We start from the raw sequence: 21,902 nt of genomic DNA on the forward strand, positions 1-21,902 counted from the left end.
CATCTGTATATTATATTCATAGTACATATTCACCTTTAAATTCTGTTTATAGTAATAGCCATCTGTATACTTATTCACTGTACATATTCACCTGTAAATTCTGTTTATAGTAATTACCATATCTCTATTTATATATATATATATATATATATATATATATATATATATATATATATATATATATATATATATATATATATATATATATATATATTTATATATATTCAGTACATATCCATGTCCTGCACTTATGCAACCGTTGTATATCCTGCACTTGCTGCTATTGCACTTCTGGTTAGACCTAAACTGCATTTCGTTGCCTTGTACTTGTACTTGTGTAATGACAATAAAGTTGAATCTAATCTTGAATCTAAAACATGACGCAAGACTGTTTAGACAAGATTTATTTGGCCTGTTTTCGTTTTGTATAAATTGTATCTTCATTTTAAGCAATGTTTTTAATATAGTTGCTTCTTATTTTATAAGAAATCAATATAACAGACAATAGCCTTAGCGTTGTATGGCACGCGTCTCATAAATTAACTTAAGATTGAAATGATATTTGAGTATTAATTGCCTTTTTTACAGTGAATTTCGTTTTGTATAAATTGTATCTTAATTTTAATCAATGTTTTTAAAACGAATTTTGCTTCATATTGATGTTTAAATATTATACCTATGTTGTTATTTTTTTGTTTGTTTTTTTAGAAAGTTAATTGCTTTCTTTAAACTGAATTTCGTTTTGTATAAATTGTATCTTAATTTTTTAATATACTTCATATAATATAACAGACTTGTATAATAAATATATTAGTATATTTGATACCAATATAGCAGACAATAGCCTTAGCGCTGGCTCATGCATTTCACGTGTTTCTGACTGAAGCTCGAAATGATATTAGAGTATTGTGTATATTTGATCGTTTACAAATGATTCAGAAAATATTTGCCATTGAAATGACTGGGAAAAAGTGTCCCAATCAACCTAAAGTCACCATATACTATTTGATATCATAATTGCATTGCATTATGTTGTTTTAAATCCCAAATATTTTACTTATAACATTCATCATTACCAATTATTCAGTTATTTGTATTTATTGAATATTGAATTGGGTTCAGTGTCACAATATTGCTGTTTTTTTAGCTCTTCTTTCAAAAACATTTCTGATTGAAATCTTGTTTCTTTTTTTGGCAGAAAAATTAGCTTGCTTTAAGTAGATTTTTCCCCCAGAAACTTTTATTTTTATTTTTTTTATTGTTACTGTACTTATCTAGTAAACCTAAAATCTATTAGGCCTACCTGAAGCTCATTCATTATGCAGCTCATTATTATGCAGGTCTTTTGTTTCTCAGGAGTGATCACATTATTATAAGGCCTGAGTAAAGAAAAAGTGTTTTACAAAATGTAAATGAATATATTGTTTTATGTGAATGAGTAGGTTCAATGATTCTCAAATCATTTTGAAGCAAAAACTCGATGCAAAAACACCCAATAATCAAAGGTCTTGTGAACACATCTATTGTGTGTTTTGAAGCCTTAATTTTAAAACATTTTTTTTAAATTATGCATAAACATGATTCTCTCAAAAATGCAAGCATGTACATGCATGTTGCTCACATATTATGGTAGCCTAGTTTGTGCTGAACACAGTGTAATTACACTTTTGCCATTAATATGTTTATAAGCAACTGAAAAATGCACAAATGTCAGAGCATGTCAAAACTTCTAAAGGGCCCCAAAACAGCTCAGACTCCTAGGGGTTAAAACATGTCTACTTTATACATCTTTGTGTATTGCTTTATCGAATTTAAATGTTCAGTTATTTTTGTCATAAGAAAAAACATATTAAACCTGTTATAGTATGACAACCCTTTTTTGCAACTTATGCCGAGATCCATTGTTTTCAGTGTTGTAAGAATACTAACTTCCAACACTTATTTGTTTTTAAGATGACAGTATTGACAAAAAATATATAAATAAACAGTTAGTTCAGTGCTGTTGTTATCAAAATATATTCCAGAAAATATGTTGTACTTTAATGTACAAATGTTGTATATAAGAGGAATCTGTTAAACTGACACTTCTGTCATAAATATGTTGCTGTTCCTGCATGTTTTATTCACAAATATGTTTTTATGTTTGTATTTTGTTACCATTCAGAGATGATCAGACTGGAGACCAAGATTCTCCTCAACAAGTAGATGATATTGTACAGAGAGTCAAACATAGACTCAAAACCAGCATGAAGAACAAGTATGAGAGATTATTTGAGGGACTGAAACTCCAGGAGAATGAAGCCCTCCTGAACAGGATCTACACACAGCTCTACATCATAGAGGGAGAGAGAGAAGGAGTGAATGAAGAACATGAGGCTTTACAGATGGAGAAAACAGCCAGAACACAACACTCACAAGACACTCCAATCTACTGCAATGACATCTTTACAGCCTCACCTGAACCAGGACGTGAGGAGAAAGAGCAGATCAAGACTGTTCTTACTAAAGGCATCGCTGGAATCGGAAAAACCGTCTCTGTGCAGAAGTTCATTCTGGACTGGGCCGAGGGAAGAGCCAATCAAGATGTAGATTTCATGTTTGTGCTTCCATTTCGAGAGCTGAACTTGATCCGAGATCATCAGTACAGTCTTCACAGACTTCTGCTGGACTTTTATCCTGAACTTCAAGATCTGGACTCAAGGAATTATGAGGAGTGTAAAGTTGTGTTCATCTTTGATGGCCTGGATGAAAGCAGAATCACACTGAGGTTTTCAGACGCTCAGGAAGTTTCTGATGTGACTGAGACTTCATCAGTGGGTGTGTTGATGTCAAAGGAAGTTTCTGATGTGACTGAGACTTCATCAGTGGATGTGTTGATGTCAAAGCTCATGAAAGGAGAGATGCTTCCCTCGGCTCTCATCTGGATCACCTCCAGACCAGCAGCAGCCCATCAGATCCCCTCCAAATACATCAACCGTCTGACAGAGATTCAGGGATTCAATGAGCCTCAGAAGGAGGAATATTTCAGGAAGAGAATCAGTGACGAGCATCAAGCCAGCAGAATCATCTCACACATCAGAAGAGCAAGAAGCCTCCACATCATGTGCCACATACCCGTCTTCTGCTGGATCTCATCCACTGTGCTTCAGAAGCTCCTTGAAGAAGATCCGAGTGCAGAAATCCCTCAAACTCTGACTGAAATGTACATCCACTTCCTGAGGATTCAGATCAACTTGAGGAATCAGAAGTATGAAGAGAGAGATCCAGAGAAACTCATGTCTTCCAACAGAGAAGTGATTGTGAAACTTTCTGAAGTGGCTTTCAAACAGCTGATGAAGGGCAATGTGATGTTCTATTAGGAGGACCTGAGAGAGAGCGGCATAGACGTCACTGACACTGCAGTGTATTCTGGGATTTGCACTGAGATCTTTAAGGAGGAATCTGTGATTCATCAGAGGAAAGTCTACAGCTTCATTCATCTGAGCATTCAGGAGTTTCTCGCTGCTTTCCATGTGTTTTACTCACATGTGATCAACAAGGAGTTACTGCAGTTTCTTAAAGTATCTTTGTGTGTGCTGCTAAAAACAGCAGTAAATAATTCTCTCAAGAGTAAAAATGGACACTTGGATCTGTTCTTGCGGTTCCTGCTGGGCATCTCACTGGAGTCCAATCAGAGACTCTTACAGAGTCCAATCAGAGTCCAATCAGAGACTCTACTGACACACACAGTGAACAGCTCAGAGAGCATCAGGAGAACTACACAGTACATTAAAAAGAAAATCAAAGAACATGATAATTTCTCAACTGAAAGATCCATCAATTTGTTCCTCTGTCTGCTGGAAGTGAAAGATCAGACTCTGTCCAGAGAGATTCAGGAGTTTGTGAAATCAGACAAACACTCTCTAACACTCAAAGACAAGAAACTCTCTCCTGCTCACTGCTCAACAATCGCCTACATGCTTCAGATGTCAGAGGAGCCGCTGGATGAGCTGGACTTCAATAAATACAAGACAACAGATGAGGGGAGAAGAAGACTGATACCAGCTGTGATCAACTGTAGAAAAGCCCAGTGAGTGTTTAACAGCTACATAATCATGTGTTTATTAACTACTTCTACTCTTTTAAAATAAAAATAACAATGATCATTATGCTTAAATGAAAGTTGTTCTCCTAAAGTTCAAGCTGTAGTCTCTGTAAACAGATTAAACGTGTCTGTCAGAGATCCTTTTCCATCCCATCTCTAACTCTTCTCCACTGTCTCAATTCTACTCTCTAACTAATAAAGCCAAAAAAGGTCATAAAAATAATATAAAAAATAATCTTGCTTGGCTTCTAATTCAACTGAATGAGCATTGGTAATTACTGTTGAAGAGTCTGAGCCTGTGAGACTAACCACAAGGATGACAACAAGGATGATTAAATATGGATGATTAAATATGTTAATGTGAAAAGACTCTTGACTACAGGGATAAGTGGGTTTATAAAAGTCTAAACCTATTTACAGAGGAGCAAATGGTAAAAACAGTAAAGAAGTAGTAGTACAAGAGTATTGGAGTGATGGAGGTTAGATAAAGGAGATACAAGAGAGCACAGAAAGAGAACGGAGAGCGGAAATCTACTGGAGACCTTTGTAGTTGAAGGTATATATAAGGAGGATAATGAGTGCAGTGATGAGTTACAGGTTTGGCTGATGGAGCCTGGTGAAACCGTGAGATTTATGAGAGCCTTGCACTTTTATGCAGTACAGTATGATGCAAAAATGTTCATGATTACCACACTGCATCACATTTGTGGACTAATATCATGCTAATGCATCCTGATGTTTACCAAAGAAGGATTAACTTGTCAACTAACATAAAACGGTAGTTTTAAATAATGCCAACCAGACGCAATTTTAAAAGGAAATAGGCAGCAATCAATACAAAATAGGAAAAGCCCAAACATATGCACATACATTTTTTATGCTCTCACCTACATTTAATTTAGTCCCACACTGTAACAAGTATCCTCAGGTGTGTCACCTGCTTACGGTATTGTGTTGTATTTCATCTCTTTCAGTTTTAGAGGCTGTAATCTCACTAGTCAGCATTATCCAACTCTGTCATCAGCTCTACAGTCTGCAAACTGCTTGCTCAGAGATCTGAACATGAGCTTCAATGACCTGCAAGATTCAGGATTGAAGTTGCTGTCTGATGGATTGAAGAGCCAAGACTGTCAGCTGGAGAAACTGAGGTATTTTACAATTGTATAATTGAACAATATATTACAACAAAGTAAATATTAGCAGGATTAGTGGCAGTAATTGTATTATATATTAAAATGAGTTGTTATTGGGTTGTAAATGAGCAAACCTGTTCCCCATCCCAACCAGCAAGGGGAAGAAGTTGTCCTAGAGGGTTCAAGGAGTTTTCAGTTTTAAAAACTAATGTGAAAAATTCTGTAGATTTTTCTGTTTTGGGTTATATTGGGTAACATATTGGGTTTTGTCGAAGTCTGAGCACATGTACACACACACACACACACACACACACACACACACACACACACACACACACACACACACACACACACACACACACACACATACTGGTACGGGTGGTTTATAAGGACTTTTTCCCCTAAAAAGTTCCATCCTGGTTTATGGGGACCCACCTTTCCTTTTGTCATAGAGATTAATAAGAAATATTAAACTGCTCCTTATGGCATGGGGTAAAAATCTGACTGTTCAGAATTCAATTCTAATTAAACAGTCTGGAAATATGAAGACCTGACAAACTAAAGCACTGTAAGGACAGGGTGGGAGTGGGCGTTTCCTGACTACATTATGAATTATGAGGACTACTGTGGTTTATCTGGACATCACTCACATACACACACATACACACACCAAACCCTTAATTATGAGGACTACTGTGGTTTATCTGGACATCACTCACATACACACACACACACACACCAAACCCTTAATTATGAGGACTACCCTGGTTTATCTGGACATCACTCACACACACACACACACACACACATATTAAACTTTACCCATGAGAGTACCACATCACGCAAGTTTGTTTAAATACCAGCATATAGAAAAACAAAACAAGAAACTATCAACAATTATTCAACCTGGCTCAAACTTAAGAGAGACTTCAGAAAATAAACCTGAGCTTGTAATGTGAGATTTAGCAGGTGTGAAGCGAGTGAAGAGCAAAGATAGAAGAGGGGAAGAGAAATATGGAAATATTTTAGCTTTAAAAATGAAGAAATTCAAAAACCAAATGAGAGTTTACCAGTTAACCATCACTGACAAAAATGCAGTCAGCGACTAACTGAGTGACTAATTTGTAAGAATACACAAATATCGGTAAGAGCACACATATTCATGCATGCATTTGTTCAAAAATGTAGATTAGATTTATATAATTGTACAGTTCGAGACTATGGTTTTATTGAAAATTATATAAGCATTTTTCATTATTGAACCTTGAAATGTTACCATCCTAATTTATTAATTAGATTAAGTTGTTTTGTCTAAAAATAGTTTTGAATAAAGCAAAATGGTGTTTCATTTGATGGTATTTCCTTGTTATTGTGAAAATAAATTATTGTTCAAGACTTGGTATTAGTATCTAAATTAACATTGCTGACCATTTAGGTTTAACTGGACCTCACACACACACTCTCAAACACCTAACTAACCCTTGATTATGAGGACATTCTGTGTTTAACTGGACCTCACACACACACACACACACTCAAACACCTAACTAACCCATGATTATGAGGACATTCTGTGTTTAACTGGACCTCACACACACACTGAAACACTGAAACACCTAACTAACCCTTGATTATGAGGACATTCTGTGTTTAACTGGACCTCACACACACACACACACACACACACACACACACACACACACACTCTCAAACACCTAACTAACCCTTGATTATGAGGACATTCTGTGTTTAACTGGACCTCACACACACACACACACTCAAACACCTAACTAACCCATGATTATGAGGCCATTCTGTGTTTAACTGGACCTCACACACACACTGAAACACCTAACTAACCCTTGATTATGAGGACATTCTGTGTTTAACTGGACCTCACACACACACACACACACTGAAACACTGAAACACTTAACTAACCCATGATTATGAGGACATTCTGTGTTTAACTGGACCTCACACACACACTGAAACACCTAACTAACCCTTGATTATGAGGACATTCTGTGTTTAACTGGACCTCACACACACACACTGAAACACCTTACTAACCCTTGATTATGAGGACATTCTGTGTTTAACTGGACCTCACACACACACACACACACACACACACACACACACACACACACACACACACACACACACACACACACACACACACACACACACACACACACACACACACACTCAAACACCTAACTAACCCATGATTATGAGGACATTCTGTGTTTAACTGGACCTCACACACACACACTGAAACACCTAACTAACCCTTGATTATGAGGACATTCTGTGTTTAACTGGACCTCACACACACACTGAAACACCTAGCTAACCCTTGATTATGAGGACATTCTGTGTTTAACTGGACCGCACACACACACACACACACACACACACTCAAACACCTAACTAACCCATGATTATGAGGACATTCTGTGTTTAACTGGACCTCACACACACACTGAAACAGCTAACTAACCCTTGATTATGAGGACATTCTGTGTTTAACTGGACCTCACACACACACTGAAACACTCAAACACCTAACTAACCCATGATTATGAGGACATTCTGTGTTTAACTGGACCTCACACACACACTGAAACACCTAACTAACCCATGATTATGAGGACATTCTGTGTTTAACTGGACCTCACACACACACACACTGAAACACTCAAACACCTAACTAACCCTTGATTATGAGGACATTCTGTGTTTAACTGGACCTCACACACACACTGAAACACTCAAACACCTAACTAACCCTTGATTATGAGGACATTCTGTGTTTAACTGGACCTCACACACACACACACACACACACACACACACACACACACACACACACACACACACACACACACACACACACACACACACACACACACACACACACACACACACACACACACACACTCAAACACCTAACTAACCCTACCCTTGATTATGAGGACATTCTGTGTTTAACTGGACCGCACACACACACGCACTCAAACACCTAACTAACCCATGATTATGAGGACATTCTGTGTTTAACTGGACCTCACACACACACTGAAACACCTAACTAACCCTTGATTATGAGGACATTCTGTGTTTAACTGGACCTCACACACACACACTGAAACACTGAAACACCTAACTAACCCTTGATTATGAGGCCATTCTGTGTTTAACTGGACCTCACACACACACACTGAAACACTCAAACACCTAACTAACCCTTGATTATGAGGCCATTCTGTGTTTAACTGGACCTCACACACACACACTGAAACACTCAAACACCTAACTAACCCTTGATTATGAGGACATTCTGTGTTTAACTGGACCTCACACACACACACACACACACACACACACACACACACACACACACACACACACACACACACACACACACACACACACTCAAACACCTAACTAACCCTTGATTATGAGGCCATTCTGTGTTTAACTGGACCTCTCACACACACACACACACACACACACACTCAAACACCTAACTAACCCTTGATTATGAGGCCATTCTGTGTTTAACTGGACCTCACACACACTGAAACACTCAAACACCTAACTAACCCTTGATTATGAGGACATTCTGTGTTTAACTGGACCTCACACACACACACACACACACACTGAAACACCTAACTAACCCTTGATTATGAGGCCATTCTGTGTTTAACTGGACCTCACACACACACACTGAAACACTGAAACACCTAACTAACCCTTGATTATGAGGCCATTCTGTGTTTAACTGGACCTCACACACACACTCTCAAACACCTAACTAACCCTTGATTATGAGGACATTCTGTATTTAACTGGACCTCACACACACACACACACACACACACTCTCAAACACCTAACTAACCCTTGATTATGAGGACATTCTGTGTTTAACTGGACCTCACACACACACACACTGAAACACTCAAACACCTAACTAACCTTTGATTATGAGGCCATTCTGTGTTTAACTGGACCTCACACACACACACACTGAAACACTCAAACACCTAACTAACCTTTGATAATGAGGCCATTCTGTGTTTAACTGGACCTCACACACACACTGAAACACCTAACTAACCCTTGATTATGAGGACATTCTGTGTTTAACTGGACCTCACACACACACTGAAACACCTAACTAACCCTTGATTATGAGGACATTCTGTGTTTAACTGGACCTCACACACACACACTGAAACACCTAACTAACCCTTGATTATGAGGACATTCTGTGTTTAACTGGACCTCACACACACACACTGAAACACCTAACTAACCCTTGATTATGAGGACATTCTGTGTTTAACTGGACCTCACACACACACTGAAACACCTAACTAACCCTTGATTATGAGGACATTCTGTGTTTAACTGGACCTCACACACACACACACACACACACACACACACACACACACACACACACACACACACACACACACACACACACACACACAACACACACACACACACACACACACACACACACACACACACACACACACACACACACACACACACACACACACACACACACACACACACACACACACACACACACACACACACACTCAAACACCTAACTAACCCTTGATTATGAGGACATTCTGTGTTTAACTGGACCTCACACACACACACACACACACACACACTCAAACACCTAACTAACCCTTGATTATGAGGACATTCTGTGTTTAGCTGGACCTCACACACACACTAAACCTGTAAGAGTAAAACGCACACCTAAGGAAAATGTGCTACAATGTGCTGTTGCTATATTAGCCAACACAATTGGAGCAAAATGCAAGTTAAATGAACCTGGTTGGAGAAAATTCTGTGATCAAACAAACAGACACAGCAACACACTGGAAATAAAACCAAATTATATTGCCTTCCAATAAATGCATGTATTTGTACATATCTTTTAAAACAATGTTTTAACAAAATATAGTGTTAACTCAGCCTCTTCTGGCCCAACAACACTTTAGGACAACTTTAGGACTTTTAGGACAAGCCACAAACATTAATGGAAGGCGACAATGATCTCTTGAACTCTTAAGAACTTTTTTTTTTCAGCATCAAACCTCGGTTCCTCACGAAATCCCTTATATTTTGGGCTGTTCTGTCTCTCAGAACAGGGTCCTCTGCAGTCTTGCACTGCTCACACTCTGCCTTTGTTGCGAGGTGTCCTTTTGAAATATGGATTTTGAAATGTTTAAAGACAGCATTCACTTCATTTGGGCTCCATGGCCTTTTCACAATTTTTCTCGATTTGGTCTCTGCAAAACAAACAAACATATACATGTATACCAATATGTATATACTTGGAATAATTTGATATACACAAATGTTTAAATACCTCTGGAGTTCTCAGTTTCATCCAGATTCATTTTTCTTTTTCCTAAAGGGGAAAAAGCAACAAATAAAATGTATTCCAGCCCTACAATCCAAACTGTTTGGGACCGTCTGAAATATCAGCAGATAAGCACACAGGGCAAGCTAGTCTCTGGTCCTGAGTAACACAAAAAGGACCACATTTACACTGAATTACTGTGAAAGCAAAAAATAAAACATGAACCCAAAATAATCATGTATCCTTTTTCTCAAATACAGTGGGGAGAACAAGTATTTGATACACTGGCGATTTTGCAGGTTTGTCAACTTACAAAGCATGTAGAGGTCTGTCATTTTTATCATAGGTACACTTTAACTGTGAGAGACGGAATCTGGTCTTGGCCATTGTGGAGAGGTTGGAGTCTGTTTGATTGAGTGTGTGGACAGGTGTCTTTTATACAGGTAATGAGTTCAAATAGGTGCAGGTAATGAGTGGAGAATAGGAGGGCTTCTTAAAAAAAAAAAACAGGTCTGTGAGAGCCAGAATTCTTACTGGTTGGTAGGTGATCTAATACTTATGTCACGCAATAAAATAAAAATTAATTATTAAAAATCATACAATGTGATTTTCTGGATTTTTGTTTAAGATTCCGTCACTCACAGTTGAAGAGTACCCATGATAAAAATTACAGACTTCAACATGCTTTGCCAATTTTGCAGGTTTTCCTACTTCCAGTGTATCAAATACTTGTTCTCCCCACTGTAAATCTCGAAATATGTGCACACACATACCTGTGGAGCTGTCAGCCTCATCCAGGCCCATTTTTGTTTTCTCTAAGGGAAAGAAAGCAACACACTATTTCTCTTCTCTACATGGCAAACAGTTTCTGACCATCTAAAATTTCAAATAAATGTGTGACCCTGGACCACAAAACCAGTGATGCAAACCAGTGATGTTTTTATGCATTTGTGGCAACAAAACTTTGTACCAGTCAAAATGATCAATTTTTCTTTTATTCCAAAATCATTAGGATATTAAGATCATGTTCCATGAAGATATATTTTTAATTTCCTACCGTAAACATAAACATTATATAAAACATATACAAAATTTTTTAAGTGGATGCAGCATAATCGCCAAAAGAAATGGACAACTTTAAAAGGCGATTTTCTCAGTATTTAGATTTTTTTTTACACCCTCAGATTCCAGAATTTCAAATAGTTGTATCTCTGCCAAATAGTATCATATCCTAACAAACCATACATCAATGGAAAGTTTATTTACAGCTTTCAGATGATGTATAAATCTCAATTTAAAAAGATTAATGTTGTAATTACAAATTCATTTGATTTTTTGATAACAAATTTGTTAACGTTTCAAGACAGCATTAATTAAAGTTTCTTAAGGGTCAAGTTATCTGCATCTCCTGTGCTGCATCAAGCCATCGCATAATATCTGTCACCACTCAGAGTAACGTTACAGCGTTTAAGACTCCAATAAAATTATAAAGTAAGTATTCCATCACAAATAAATCTCACAATCAGTAAATCTGGCTGTTACAAAACATTATAATATTATTTTATAATTTTTTTTTTGCCAGTATGGTTTCTAATCAAGCCGCCCTCGGAACGATAATGTTGCACAAGAAACACATGAACATATATGTTAGGTTGGATTTCTTTTTTTTAAAGCTTTGGTAAATATATAAATATAAATTAAAACATACCGTTGGAACTTTCTGTCTCATCCTGGGTCAACTCCATCCCTTCATTTAGAAAATGAAACCATACTTAAACTTGACAACCCAAATACTTTGTTTATGATAATCAGAAATGTGATGTAGTGAATACACTATACCAATGCTCACTGGAATTAAACTCATTACATACCTCTTACTCCATGGACAGGCTCAGACTCTTCTTCATCATCATCATCATCGCTTATTTCTTCCTCGTCTAATTCCAGATCAATTTCATCTATAGAAAAACATATTTGATAAACACCCCCCCCCCCCCAAACACACAAACATTAGTACGCATATATAATTCCTAAATTTTCTTTATCTACTGCATTCACCTCAAAAAACATTTTCTGAGTTACCTAATTAGCTTTAAAGTCATTATCTACATCTGATTTAAAAAAATTCTGTTACTGTACTGTAACATCATTATTATTATTAATATCATCATCATACAAAATAATGCACATACCTTCTATCTCAATTTCATCAAGAGACTTTCCTTGGAAATTGACGAGAGTTCCTTTCTCCATAGCCAAGAGCAGCTTGGAAATTTTTGCAATTTCTATAATTGCATCTGGCAACCGATAATAGTCTCTATGGACCCGAATGTCATGGCCCAGAAAGTTGGCTAGTTGATCAAGCTCATTATCCTTGAGATTAAGTATCTGGGACATTGTTGCCACCTGCTTACGGAGCTGTGTAGACCGGAGATATTCTGGGTGCTGTGCACCACAGTGACTTGCAAAAAGCCTGATACAGTCCTGTCCTCTGAAGTAGCTGGTGGGTGAGCACTTGGGTCTTCCAAATAGGAATGGGTTGTTCTTGTCTACTTCACATGCATCTCTCTTGTCCACAAGAAGTTTTAATGCTCTGACAAGTTCAGGGTTTAACAAAATTGCAACTTTTCTCCCTTTCTTGCCCATTATTTCCACTCTGCTGAAATGCCTGGACATTTTTTGCTCAAATGGAGAGAGACCGACGGCGATATCATCATGGAGCTCAGTCTGGTCTCTTTTCCTGAAACACTCAAGTGTCATTTTTGAAACCTCTCCTGCACGACGTCTATTAAAGATTATTACTTGTGCAAGTGTCACTTTGGCGAGTTCTGCATATGTTTGTGGAGACTCGTGATTTTTTAGGCTTTCAAAAGCATCAGAGGATTTTTTCTCTAGATGCTGGTGGAGAAGCTGCACATCATGTGTGAATGGTATAGTTGATGGTTTATTGAACTTTGATTTGCTCAAAGTAGCAAGAGCAGCATGGGAGACATGTTCTGCCCATTCACTTGAGCACAGTCGTTTGAATCGCTCTGCTGCTTTTGTCAAACAATCATCCTCTGATGCAATGGCCCTGCAGAGAATGATGTCACCGATCTTGTTGAGTGAGTGTCCTAACTTCAACGCAAGGCTTGGTGTCTTATATGAGTGGCTCTTTTCATCATAGCCAGCAACATCTTTCACTGCATCAATGACTTTGTAAAAATTGTTTGGCTTCACAGCATCTTCAAAACTGAATATGGAATATTTTTTTCTCAAGCTTACCAAGAGTCTGCCCATTTCCCGAACCTTCTGTCTGATGTATTCGGATTTGGTTGGATCACTTCCATGCTTGTTGTAAAGACACTGACTCAACTGCAGTATGAGGAAATCATTTCGAACCACAGATGAAATGTCATCACTCTTCATGTTTCCCAAAATCTTCCAGACCTCTGAAGATATTGCCTGGGAGAAAGTTGACTCTGCGATATCAGCCAAAACTAAGACTTTGGCCTTACCAGTTGCTTCAGACTCTGAAAACATCTTTGAAGGGCATCTCCGTGTATGGCGCCACAGCTCCTTGCGAACAAACAGGCCTTTACAGTATACGCAGTGCACATATGTTTTAGAACTCAGCTCAATTTCTGATCTTCCTGGCCGCCTTCTAACTTTCAGTGGTCCACTTTTACTTTCCATAACCTCTTGATTATGTTCATAGTTGCCTCTGTTTCGTAATTTCTCAAGTAACCTTTTTCTGTCCTTGGAGTGTTTAGGGAGCAAGAATGCAGCAGCAATTTCTGTCTCACTGTCTTGATGCTTTTTAAAGTGGCGGGCAATTTTAGACTGAGGTTTCTTGCAGACATAACAGTAATTTTTGTGGGTGGAAATAGTGTTTTTGGGGCTTGGCACATTGTCAGTCTCTGACGGTTCATAAGAAGACACTGCTTGAGTTTTCTTAAAACTCTGAAGCATCTCAGTATTGTTTTTAGTAGTATCATGCTCATCACATATGAGGTCTTGAGCAGAACTGGATCTGTCACTAACCATTTCTTGCTCAGTGGATGAACAGCGAATGGGTTGTGGTGGCACACTCTTTGCTCTCACAGAAGACTCTGAAACAGCTGGTGTGGAATTTGGTGGATTGCATATATCGACAGAAAGACTATCATCACTATCGCTATTTTGTCTAGAGTTCGGGATGAAGTCATCAGAGGAGGATTCTTCACTATTTTTATCAGCGCAAGGAGAATACTCTTCATCAGAGCAAGATTCTTCAGAATTGGAAAATTCAACATCTGGCAAAAAAAAAAAAAAAAAGATAAAATAATACAAATAGTGTACCCTGCTTATAGTCCAGCAGTTTTGATGTAACAAACTTGAAAATGTTAAAGAAGGTGATGTAAAATAAATTAACATACCAGTGTCATATTCTTCAGGAAGCAGGTTTTGTGCCATGATCTTGAACATACTGAAAGAAAATTTAAGTATAAAAATAAGCATGCTTTTAGGTTATATCAGATTACTGCATATTTTCAAACGCAGAAAACAATGATTTGAATAAAACTACACAATTATTTTGAAATAAAAATACCAGGAAATTACAGGACAGCCCATTTTGTTTTCAATACAAAAATGAGCACACAAACATACATACATTTGCATGTAAGGCCAAGCCATTTTCGACTTGTCACAGGTCCACTGCAATCTTCACAAGAATCCAAACTGGAGATAACAGCACTGTGGCACATGGTGGCACTATAACAAAATGGATTTATTAAATCAACTTCATATGTTGAACAAAGCACAAATTTCATTCCAAAGTGTGGTGTGAATGGGCCTTAACGGTTTAATTGTCTTTGACTGAACGTTAACGCAATTATTGCTGCATTGAAAGCATATCCAGTGTGTAAAAGTGTGCATATTAAGTCTACAACTTATCCACAATAAAGAAGCTGACACATGCGCAAATCAACATCTTTTCCTCAAAAAACCCTAACCCTAACCCCAACATGACGGTCCTCTTAGTGGAGAACGGTCCTTATATTTCAGGTCAGTGTCATGCCCATCCCCCAACACACAAGTGGTGAAAATGAATGGAGAGCGAGGGACATTTTACTTGAGTTTGAGATGTCACAACAACGTCTTCAAGACAACAGTCCACGTAAACCAGACTAGTATGATGCCCAACCATCCTACACTTAATATTGCCTGTGTCACAGAGAAGTAAACAATTAAGGAACATGTGCTCACTTACTTTCTCTTTCCCGGATGAGGAAGGATTCACACTGCATTCAGTTACAGCCACCGAGGTCTCGTCACACATTTCCTGTAATTGTAAGAAAGACAGGTATAACACATTGGCAAGGATGTTTGGCAATTGGCCTATAAAGTCAAACAAAATCACATACCCGTTACTATATATTAGGGGTGTAACGGTACACAAAACTGACGGTTCGGTACGGATTCGGTACAGCAGTTTTACAAAATTGCTTTTTATTAATTTTTATTCAACAGTGGTTTAATGAAAAAAAATGTGTCTGTCCTTAAATTAATTAAATTATAATTAAAAGTTTCTTAAAGATAATGCTGTAAACTATATAGGGAGCCCTTACTTACATTTAGCTATTAAAGATTAACAACAGAGCCCAAACTATTAGCCTAAATTCAGTTGCTATTTATTTTTAGATATAATAATCAACACTCATATGCTTCACATAAGGCAGTTTTTGCATTAACTTCTACATCTAATTATTTTTATTCGTTGTTGAAATATAATCATTTAGTGGCTGTAATTTCCATGACAGGTTTATTTAAACATACATTAAATAAACAAGACATCACTAACAGGCTAAGTAGAATATAATGAATATATAACGGCTAATATAATGAATATATAACGGCTAATATAATGAATATATAACGGCTAATATAATGAATATATAACGGCTAATATAATGAATATATAACGGCTAATATAATGAATATATAACGGCTAATATAATGAATATATAACGGCTAATATAATGAATATATAACGGCTAATATAATGAATATATAACTGCGAATATAATGAATATATAACGGCTAATATAATGAATATATAACGGCTAATATAATGAATATATAACGGCTAATATAATGAATATATAACGGCGAATATAATGAATATATAACGGCTAATATAATGAATATATAACGGCGAATATAGTGCTTGTATTCAGTGAAAGAGTGGATTTCTCTAGTGAGCTAACAGCTGTGGACACTGAATGACTTCTGAGTAAATGTGATTCTGCATGACATTGTTTACAAGCCGTTTTATTGTCTTTCCGCGGTTGAAACACAGATGGAGCGATTACACGACATATGATACATTTCAGTAAGCTGTAATGTATCCTCAACATACCTTAAGAGATATTAATTTATGTTTATTCTTTAGGAAGAGATGATCGCATTGACTCGCGCGCTGCCGCTTTAAGTTGAACTGATACGCGTCTATCAGTCACGTCACATTAAAGAGCATTAAAACGGCATTTATCGTTTGCATTTCGTGATTAAATGGACTGAATACTCAATATGTTCGTGTGGGAACTCGGATTGAAGTGTGTTCCGCGCTCACAACAAGCCTACTGTTAACTGTTAAAGATTAGCTCATAACCGTTCAGGACACGCGTGCACCGAACCGAAAGCCCTGTACCAAAACAGTTCAATACGAATACGTGTACGTTACACCCCTACTATACATAGATCAACATACCATTTCATTTCCAGTCAGAGCTGAATCTGCTTTCTTTGCAACCATCTTTGATTTGGTCATCTGAAATCAGACAAGCAATTGTATGCTGTTGTTATAAAATGGTTTCATTCTGATGCGTAACATTTAACAAATTAGTATGAATGTGGATGTTATTCATTTGTAATTTATGCTTTTTCCCCTATAAAACTACCCTTAAAATGCAGATATTAGATTAGATTAGATTAGATTAGATTCAACTTTATTGTCATTACACAAGTACAAGTACAAGGCAACGAAATGCAGTTTAGGTCTAACCAGAAGTGCAATAGCAGCAAGTGCAGGATATATACAATGGTTGCGTAAGTGCTGGGCATAAAAATGTACTGAATATATATAAATATGTATAAGTAGAGAGATGGTTATTACTATAAACAGAACTGAATTTACAGATGAATATATACAGTGAATAAATATAAATAAACAGATGGCTATTACTATAAACAGAATGTAAACAGAATGTACAGGTGAATATGTACTATGAATATAATATACAGATGGCTATTACTATAAACAGAATTTTACAGATAGAGGTATACAATAATATGTTAGGCTAATATGAGGAATATAGCAGTGGATTAAGGTAGTGCAATAAATTATGGACAGAGCTATCCGAAAGAAAGTGTAAAAGTGCAGTGGAAAGTGGTTGCATATTACAGTTAGAAGTACGGTGCAAAATGCAAATGTAAACATGGTTACTATAAATACAGTCGGCAGTGCAAATGAGCATATTCCAGTTAAGATATGGTGGTGCAAAATGCATAAGTAAACAGTTGTTACTGTAATAAACAGTCGGTAGTGCAAATAACAAAGTGAATGTAGGTGTGAGGTAGGAGAGTTTGCAGTTTATGAGGGAAGTGGATCAACGGGGGTTTGAGTTCAGTAAAGAGACAGCTCTGGGGAAAAAAAACTGTTCTTTAGTCTGCTGGTCCTGGTCCGGTGGATCCTGAAACGCCTGCCGGAGGGCAAGAGAGAAAACAGTCTGTGGGCTGGGTGAGAGGAGTCCTTGAGGATGCTGCGAGCTCGGTGCAGGCAGCGTTTCCTCTGGATGTGCTCGATGGCAGGCAGTGGAGTCCCTGTGATGCGCTGGGCAGTTTTCACCACCCGCTGCAGTGCCTTGCGCTCCGCAACAGAGCAGCTCCCATACCACACTGCCACACAGGTGGTCAGGATGCTTTCTATTGCGCAGCGGTAGAAGTTCACCAGGATAGCCGAGGAGAGCTGATTCTTCCTCAGTGTCCTCAGGAAGAAGAGGCGCTGGTGAGCCTTCTTGACCAGGCTGGAGGTGTTGGTCGTCCACGACATGTCCGCCGAGATGTGGATCCCCAGGAACTTGAAACTGGAGACACGCTCAACAGCCATTCCATTGATGTGGATGGTGTCGTGTGTGCCTCTTGACTCCTTCCTGAAGTCCACCATGTGGCCAGGTGCTGGATCTCTTCCCTGTAGGCAGTCTCATCGTTGTTGCTGATGAGACCAATCACCGTTGTGTCGTCCGCAAACTTGACGATGGAGTTAGTTCCATACACAGGCTTGCAGTCGGAGGTGAAGAGGGAGTAGAGAAACGGACTTAGCACACAGCCCTGTGGTACACCAGTGTTAAGAGTGATGGATGTGGAGCAGGTGGATCCTGATCGAACATTCTGGGGTCTGTCAGTTAGGAAGTCCAAAATCCAGTTACACATTGAAGTGTTGATGCCCAGGTCTCCAAGTTTGGCAATTATATTAGGCAAGAAAACCTCCCTAAATGCAAACCCCTCACTTCTAGCTAAGGACAGGATGAATTTTAGTAACTAAAAAAGGTCTGTTCAAATAAAAAACAATATCTATAGAGTTATAGTTGTAAAAATGTCTCATAGAAAATAGCAAAGTCTACAACTGAGCTTAAACGATGACGGCACAGAGAAACAAAATTGATAAAAATCCCTTTCAAAACGATTTTATCCAGCTGAGAAACGCTAAAAACATTGACAGCCAATCAGCATCAATTATCCTATAACCAGCTTGAGTATTTAAAGGTTTAGTTCACTTCAAAATGAAAATTTCATGAATAATTTGCTCCCCATTCCATCTAAGATGCTCATGTCTTTCTTTCTTCAGCGGAAAAGAAATGAAGTTTTTTGAGGAAAACATTCCAGGTTTTTCTCCACATAATGGACTTCAATGGCAACCAAAATGTTGAAGGTCCAAATCAATGCAGTTTCAAAGGAAGGGCGTCAGAGGCTCTGCACGATCCCAGACGAAGAATAGGGTCTCATGTAGCAAAGCGATTGGCCGTTCGGACCTTCAACCATTGGTTGCCATGGAAGTCCATTATGTGGAGAAAAATCCTGGAATGTTCTCCTCGAAAAACTGAATTTCTTTTCGAATGAAGAAAGAAACATGAGCATCTTCGATGAGATGGGGGTGAGTAAATTATCAGGAATTTTTCTTTTTGAAGTTAACTAATCCTTTAAGCAGCAGTCAAGCATGCGATTACGATAAACAGAACGATACTGTCTGGACCCTAATATAGTTATGGTTGGTGTGAATGGGCCTTAACGGTTTAATTGTCTTTGACTGAACGTTAATGCAATTATTGCTGCATTGAAAGCATATCCAGTGTGTAAAAGTGTGCATATTAAGTCTACAACTTATCCACAATAAAGAAGCTGACACATGCGCAAATCAACATCTTTTCCTCAAAAAACCCTAACCCTAACCCCAACATGACGGTCCTCTTAGTGGAGAACGGTCCTTATATTTCAGGTCAGTGTCATGCCCATCCCCCAACACACAAGTGGTGAAAATGAATGGAGAGCGAGGGACATTTTACTTGAGTTTGAGATGTCACAACAACGTCTTCAAGACAACAGTCCACGTAAACCAGACTAGTATGATGCCCAACCATCCTACACTTAATATTGCCTGTGTCACAGAGAAGTAAACAATTAAGGAACATGTGCTCACTTACTTTCTCTTTCCCGGATGAGGAAGGATTCACACTGCATTCAGTTACAGCCACCGAGGTCTCGTCACACATTTCCTGTAATTGTAAGAAAGACAGGTATAACACATTGGCAAGGATGTTTGGCAATTGGCCACTACAACGAATTCTAATATCAACCAAAGTCTAAATATCTACTGTCCCTTTCATGGCTACGTTTTTTTAATAATCTGCATCATATAAAAAAAAAAAAAAAAATGACTTGTAATACATGTTGACTTTCAGTGATAAAAAAGTATTTAAGAGATTCACCCTTAAACGCCAAGGCCAAGAGGAATCCCCATAGTTGTATGTGACCTCCTCACCTGGAAAGATATGTTTTATACTAAACAGGCACAGGCGTGGCCGTCCGCCAACAATGATTGTCTTGACTTTACAGTTTGGATTTCTGTGATCATCATTCACCAGTCGTCCAAGTGAACCGTCCTCTTTTGTTGCATCTATGCTGTGAGAAAAATAGAGCAGTAAGAAATTTAAAACAGACACATACTGAGACATAAGGTTCTAAATTAACATTATATATTTTTGGGGTTAGGCTAAACTTGGCCCATTTAACTTATATTCAAATACACAATGTGACAATTAACTTGCCTTCCTAAGAGTTTAATAGGTGAGATGATCCACTTAACGTAAAAAAATAACAAAACTAACCCTTAGGCTAATGCCCCCCTGTTGAACAATAACCATGTTATTGATTATCACTAACTAAGGCTGCGTTCACACTGCAGGGCTTAATGCTCAATTCCGATTTTTTTGAAAAAATTAGATTTTTTTGCAAGGCCGTTCACATTTCCAATTAAATGCGACCTTTTGTGATCTCCTGTGTGAACGTGAAATGACCCAGAAGTGACCCGCATGCGCAGAAGAGTACTCAACGGTCAACGACGTCACTTGTTTCGCCATTTCGCTGGAAATGTTTTCAAAAACCGCCCGGTTCCGATAACAGCCCTCGAGTTTGGCCTGAATAGAGCTGTCCCCCCAAATATTAATTAACTCCGAAATCTCGCTTCCCTTCCACTGACTGGTCTCAGCATCGTCCGCCCTAGTTGTTTATCTTCTCATTCCCGCCTACTTCAACGTACAATGATGACGTTTGTCGCGTATCAACGACGTGCGGGTCGGATACATGTGACCTGGCAGTTCAGACTGAAGACGCATTTCAAAAGATCGGATATGTATCGGATTTGGACCACATACCCAAGTGGCCTGGGTCGCATTTGAAAAGATCGGATCTGTGTCGTTCAGACTGTCATGAAAAGATCATACACAGGTCGCATAAGGGCAAAAAAAATCGGAATTGGGTCGTTTCAGCCTGCAGTGTGAACGCAGCCTAATAAGTTCCTAATGTTATAAGAACCCTAGCAAATCTGCTATCGTTATAATAATAATCATAACTGTTGTTTTTGTAAGAACTACTTTGCTCTGAATACGAACCAAAAATAAATAAATAAACCAAAAAAATAACAGCCAGCTTACCAGTAGCGTGTTCCATTCCATGTGAAGTCAAACAAGTAGTTGCCTTGA

The 21,902-nt window shown here is 38.0% G+C and overlaps 1 protein-coding gene across 1 annotated transcript in view; it reads left to right on the plus strand.

Moving 5' to 3' along the window:
* The window catches only part of LOC307124272 (uncharacterized protein), a gene marked incomplete at its 3' end in the record, with an annotated part of 42,074 nt that overhangs the window by 14,862 nt on the left and 5,310 nt on the right, over nucleotides 1–21,902 (plus strand). The window contains 3 exon segments of the mRNA XM_079813318.1: nucleotides 2,165–3,356; nucleotides 3,360–4,069; nucleotides 5,059–5,232. Coding sequence (XP_079669444.1) covers nucleotides 2,165–3,356; nucleotides 3,360–4,069; nucleotides 5,059–5,232 — 2,076 coding nt within the window.

Source organism: Gobio gobio (genome assembly GCF_949357685.1).
Source record: "Gobio gobio genome assembly, chromosome: 3".
Classification (NCBI taxonomy): domain Eukaryota; kingdom Metazoa; phylum Chordata; class Actinopteri; order Cypriniformes; family Gobionidae; genus Gobio; species Gobio gobio.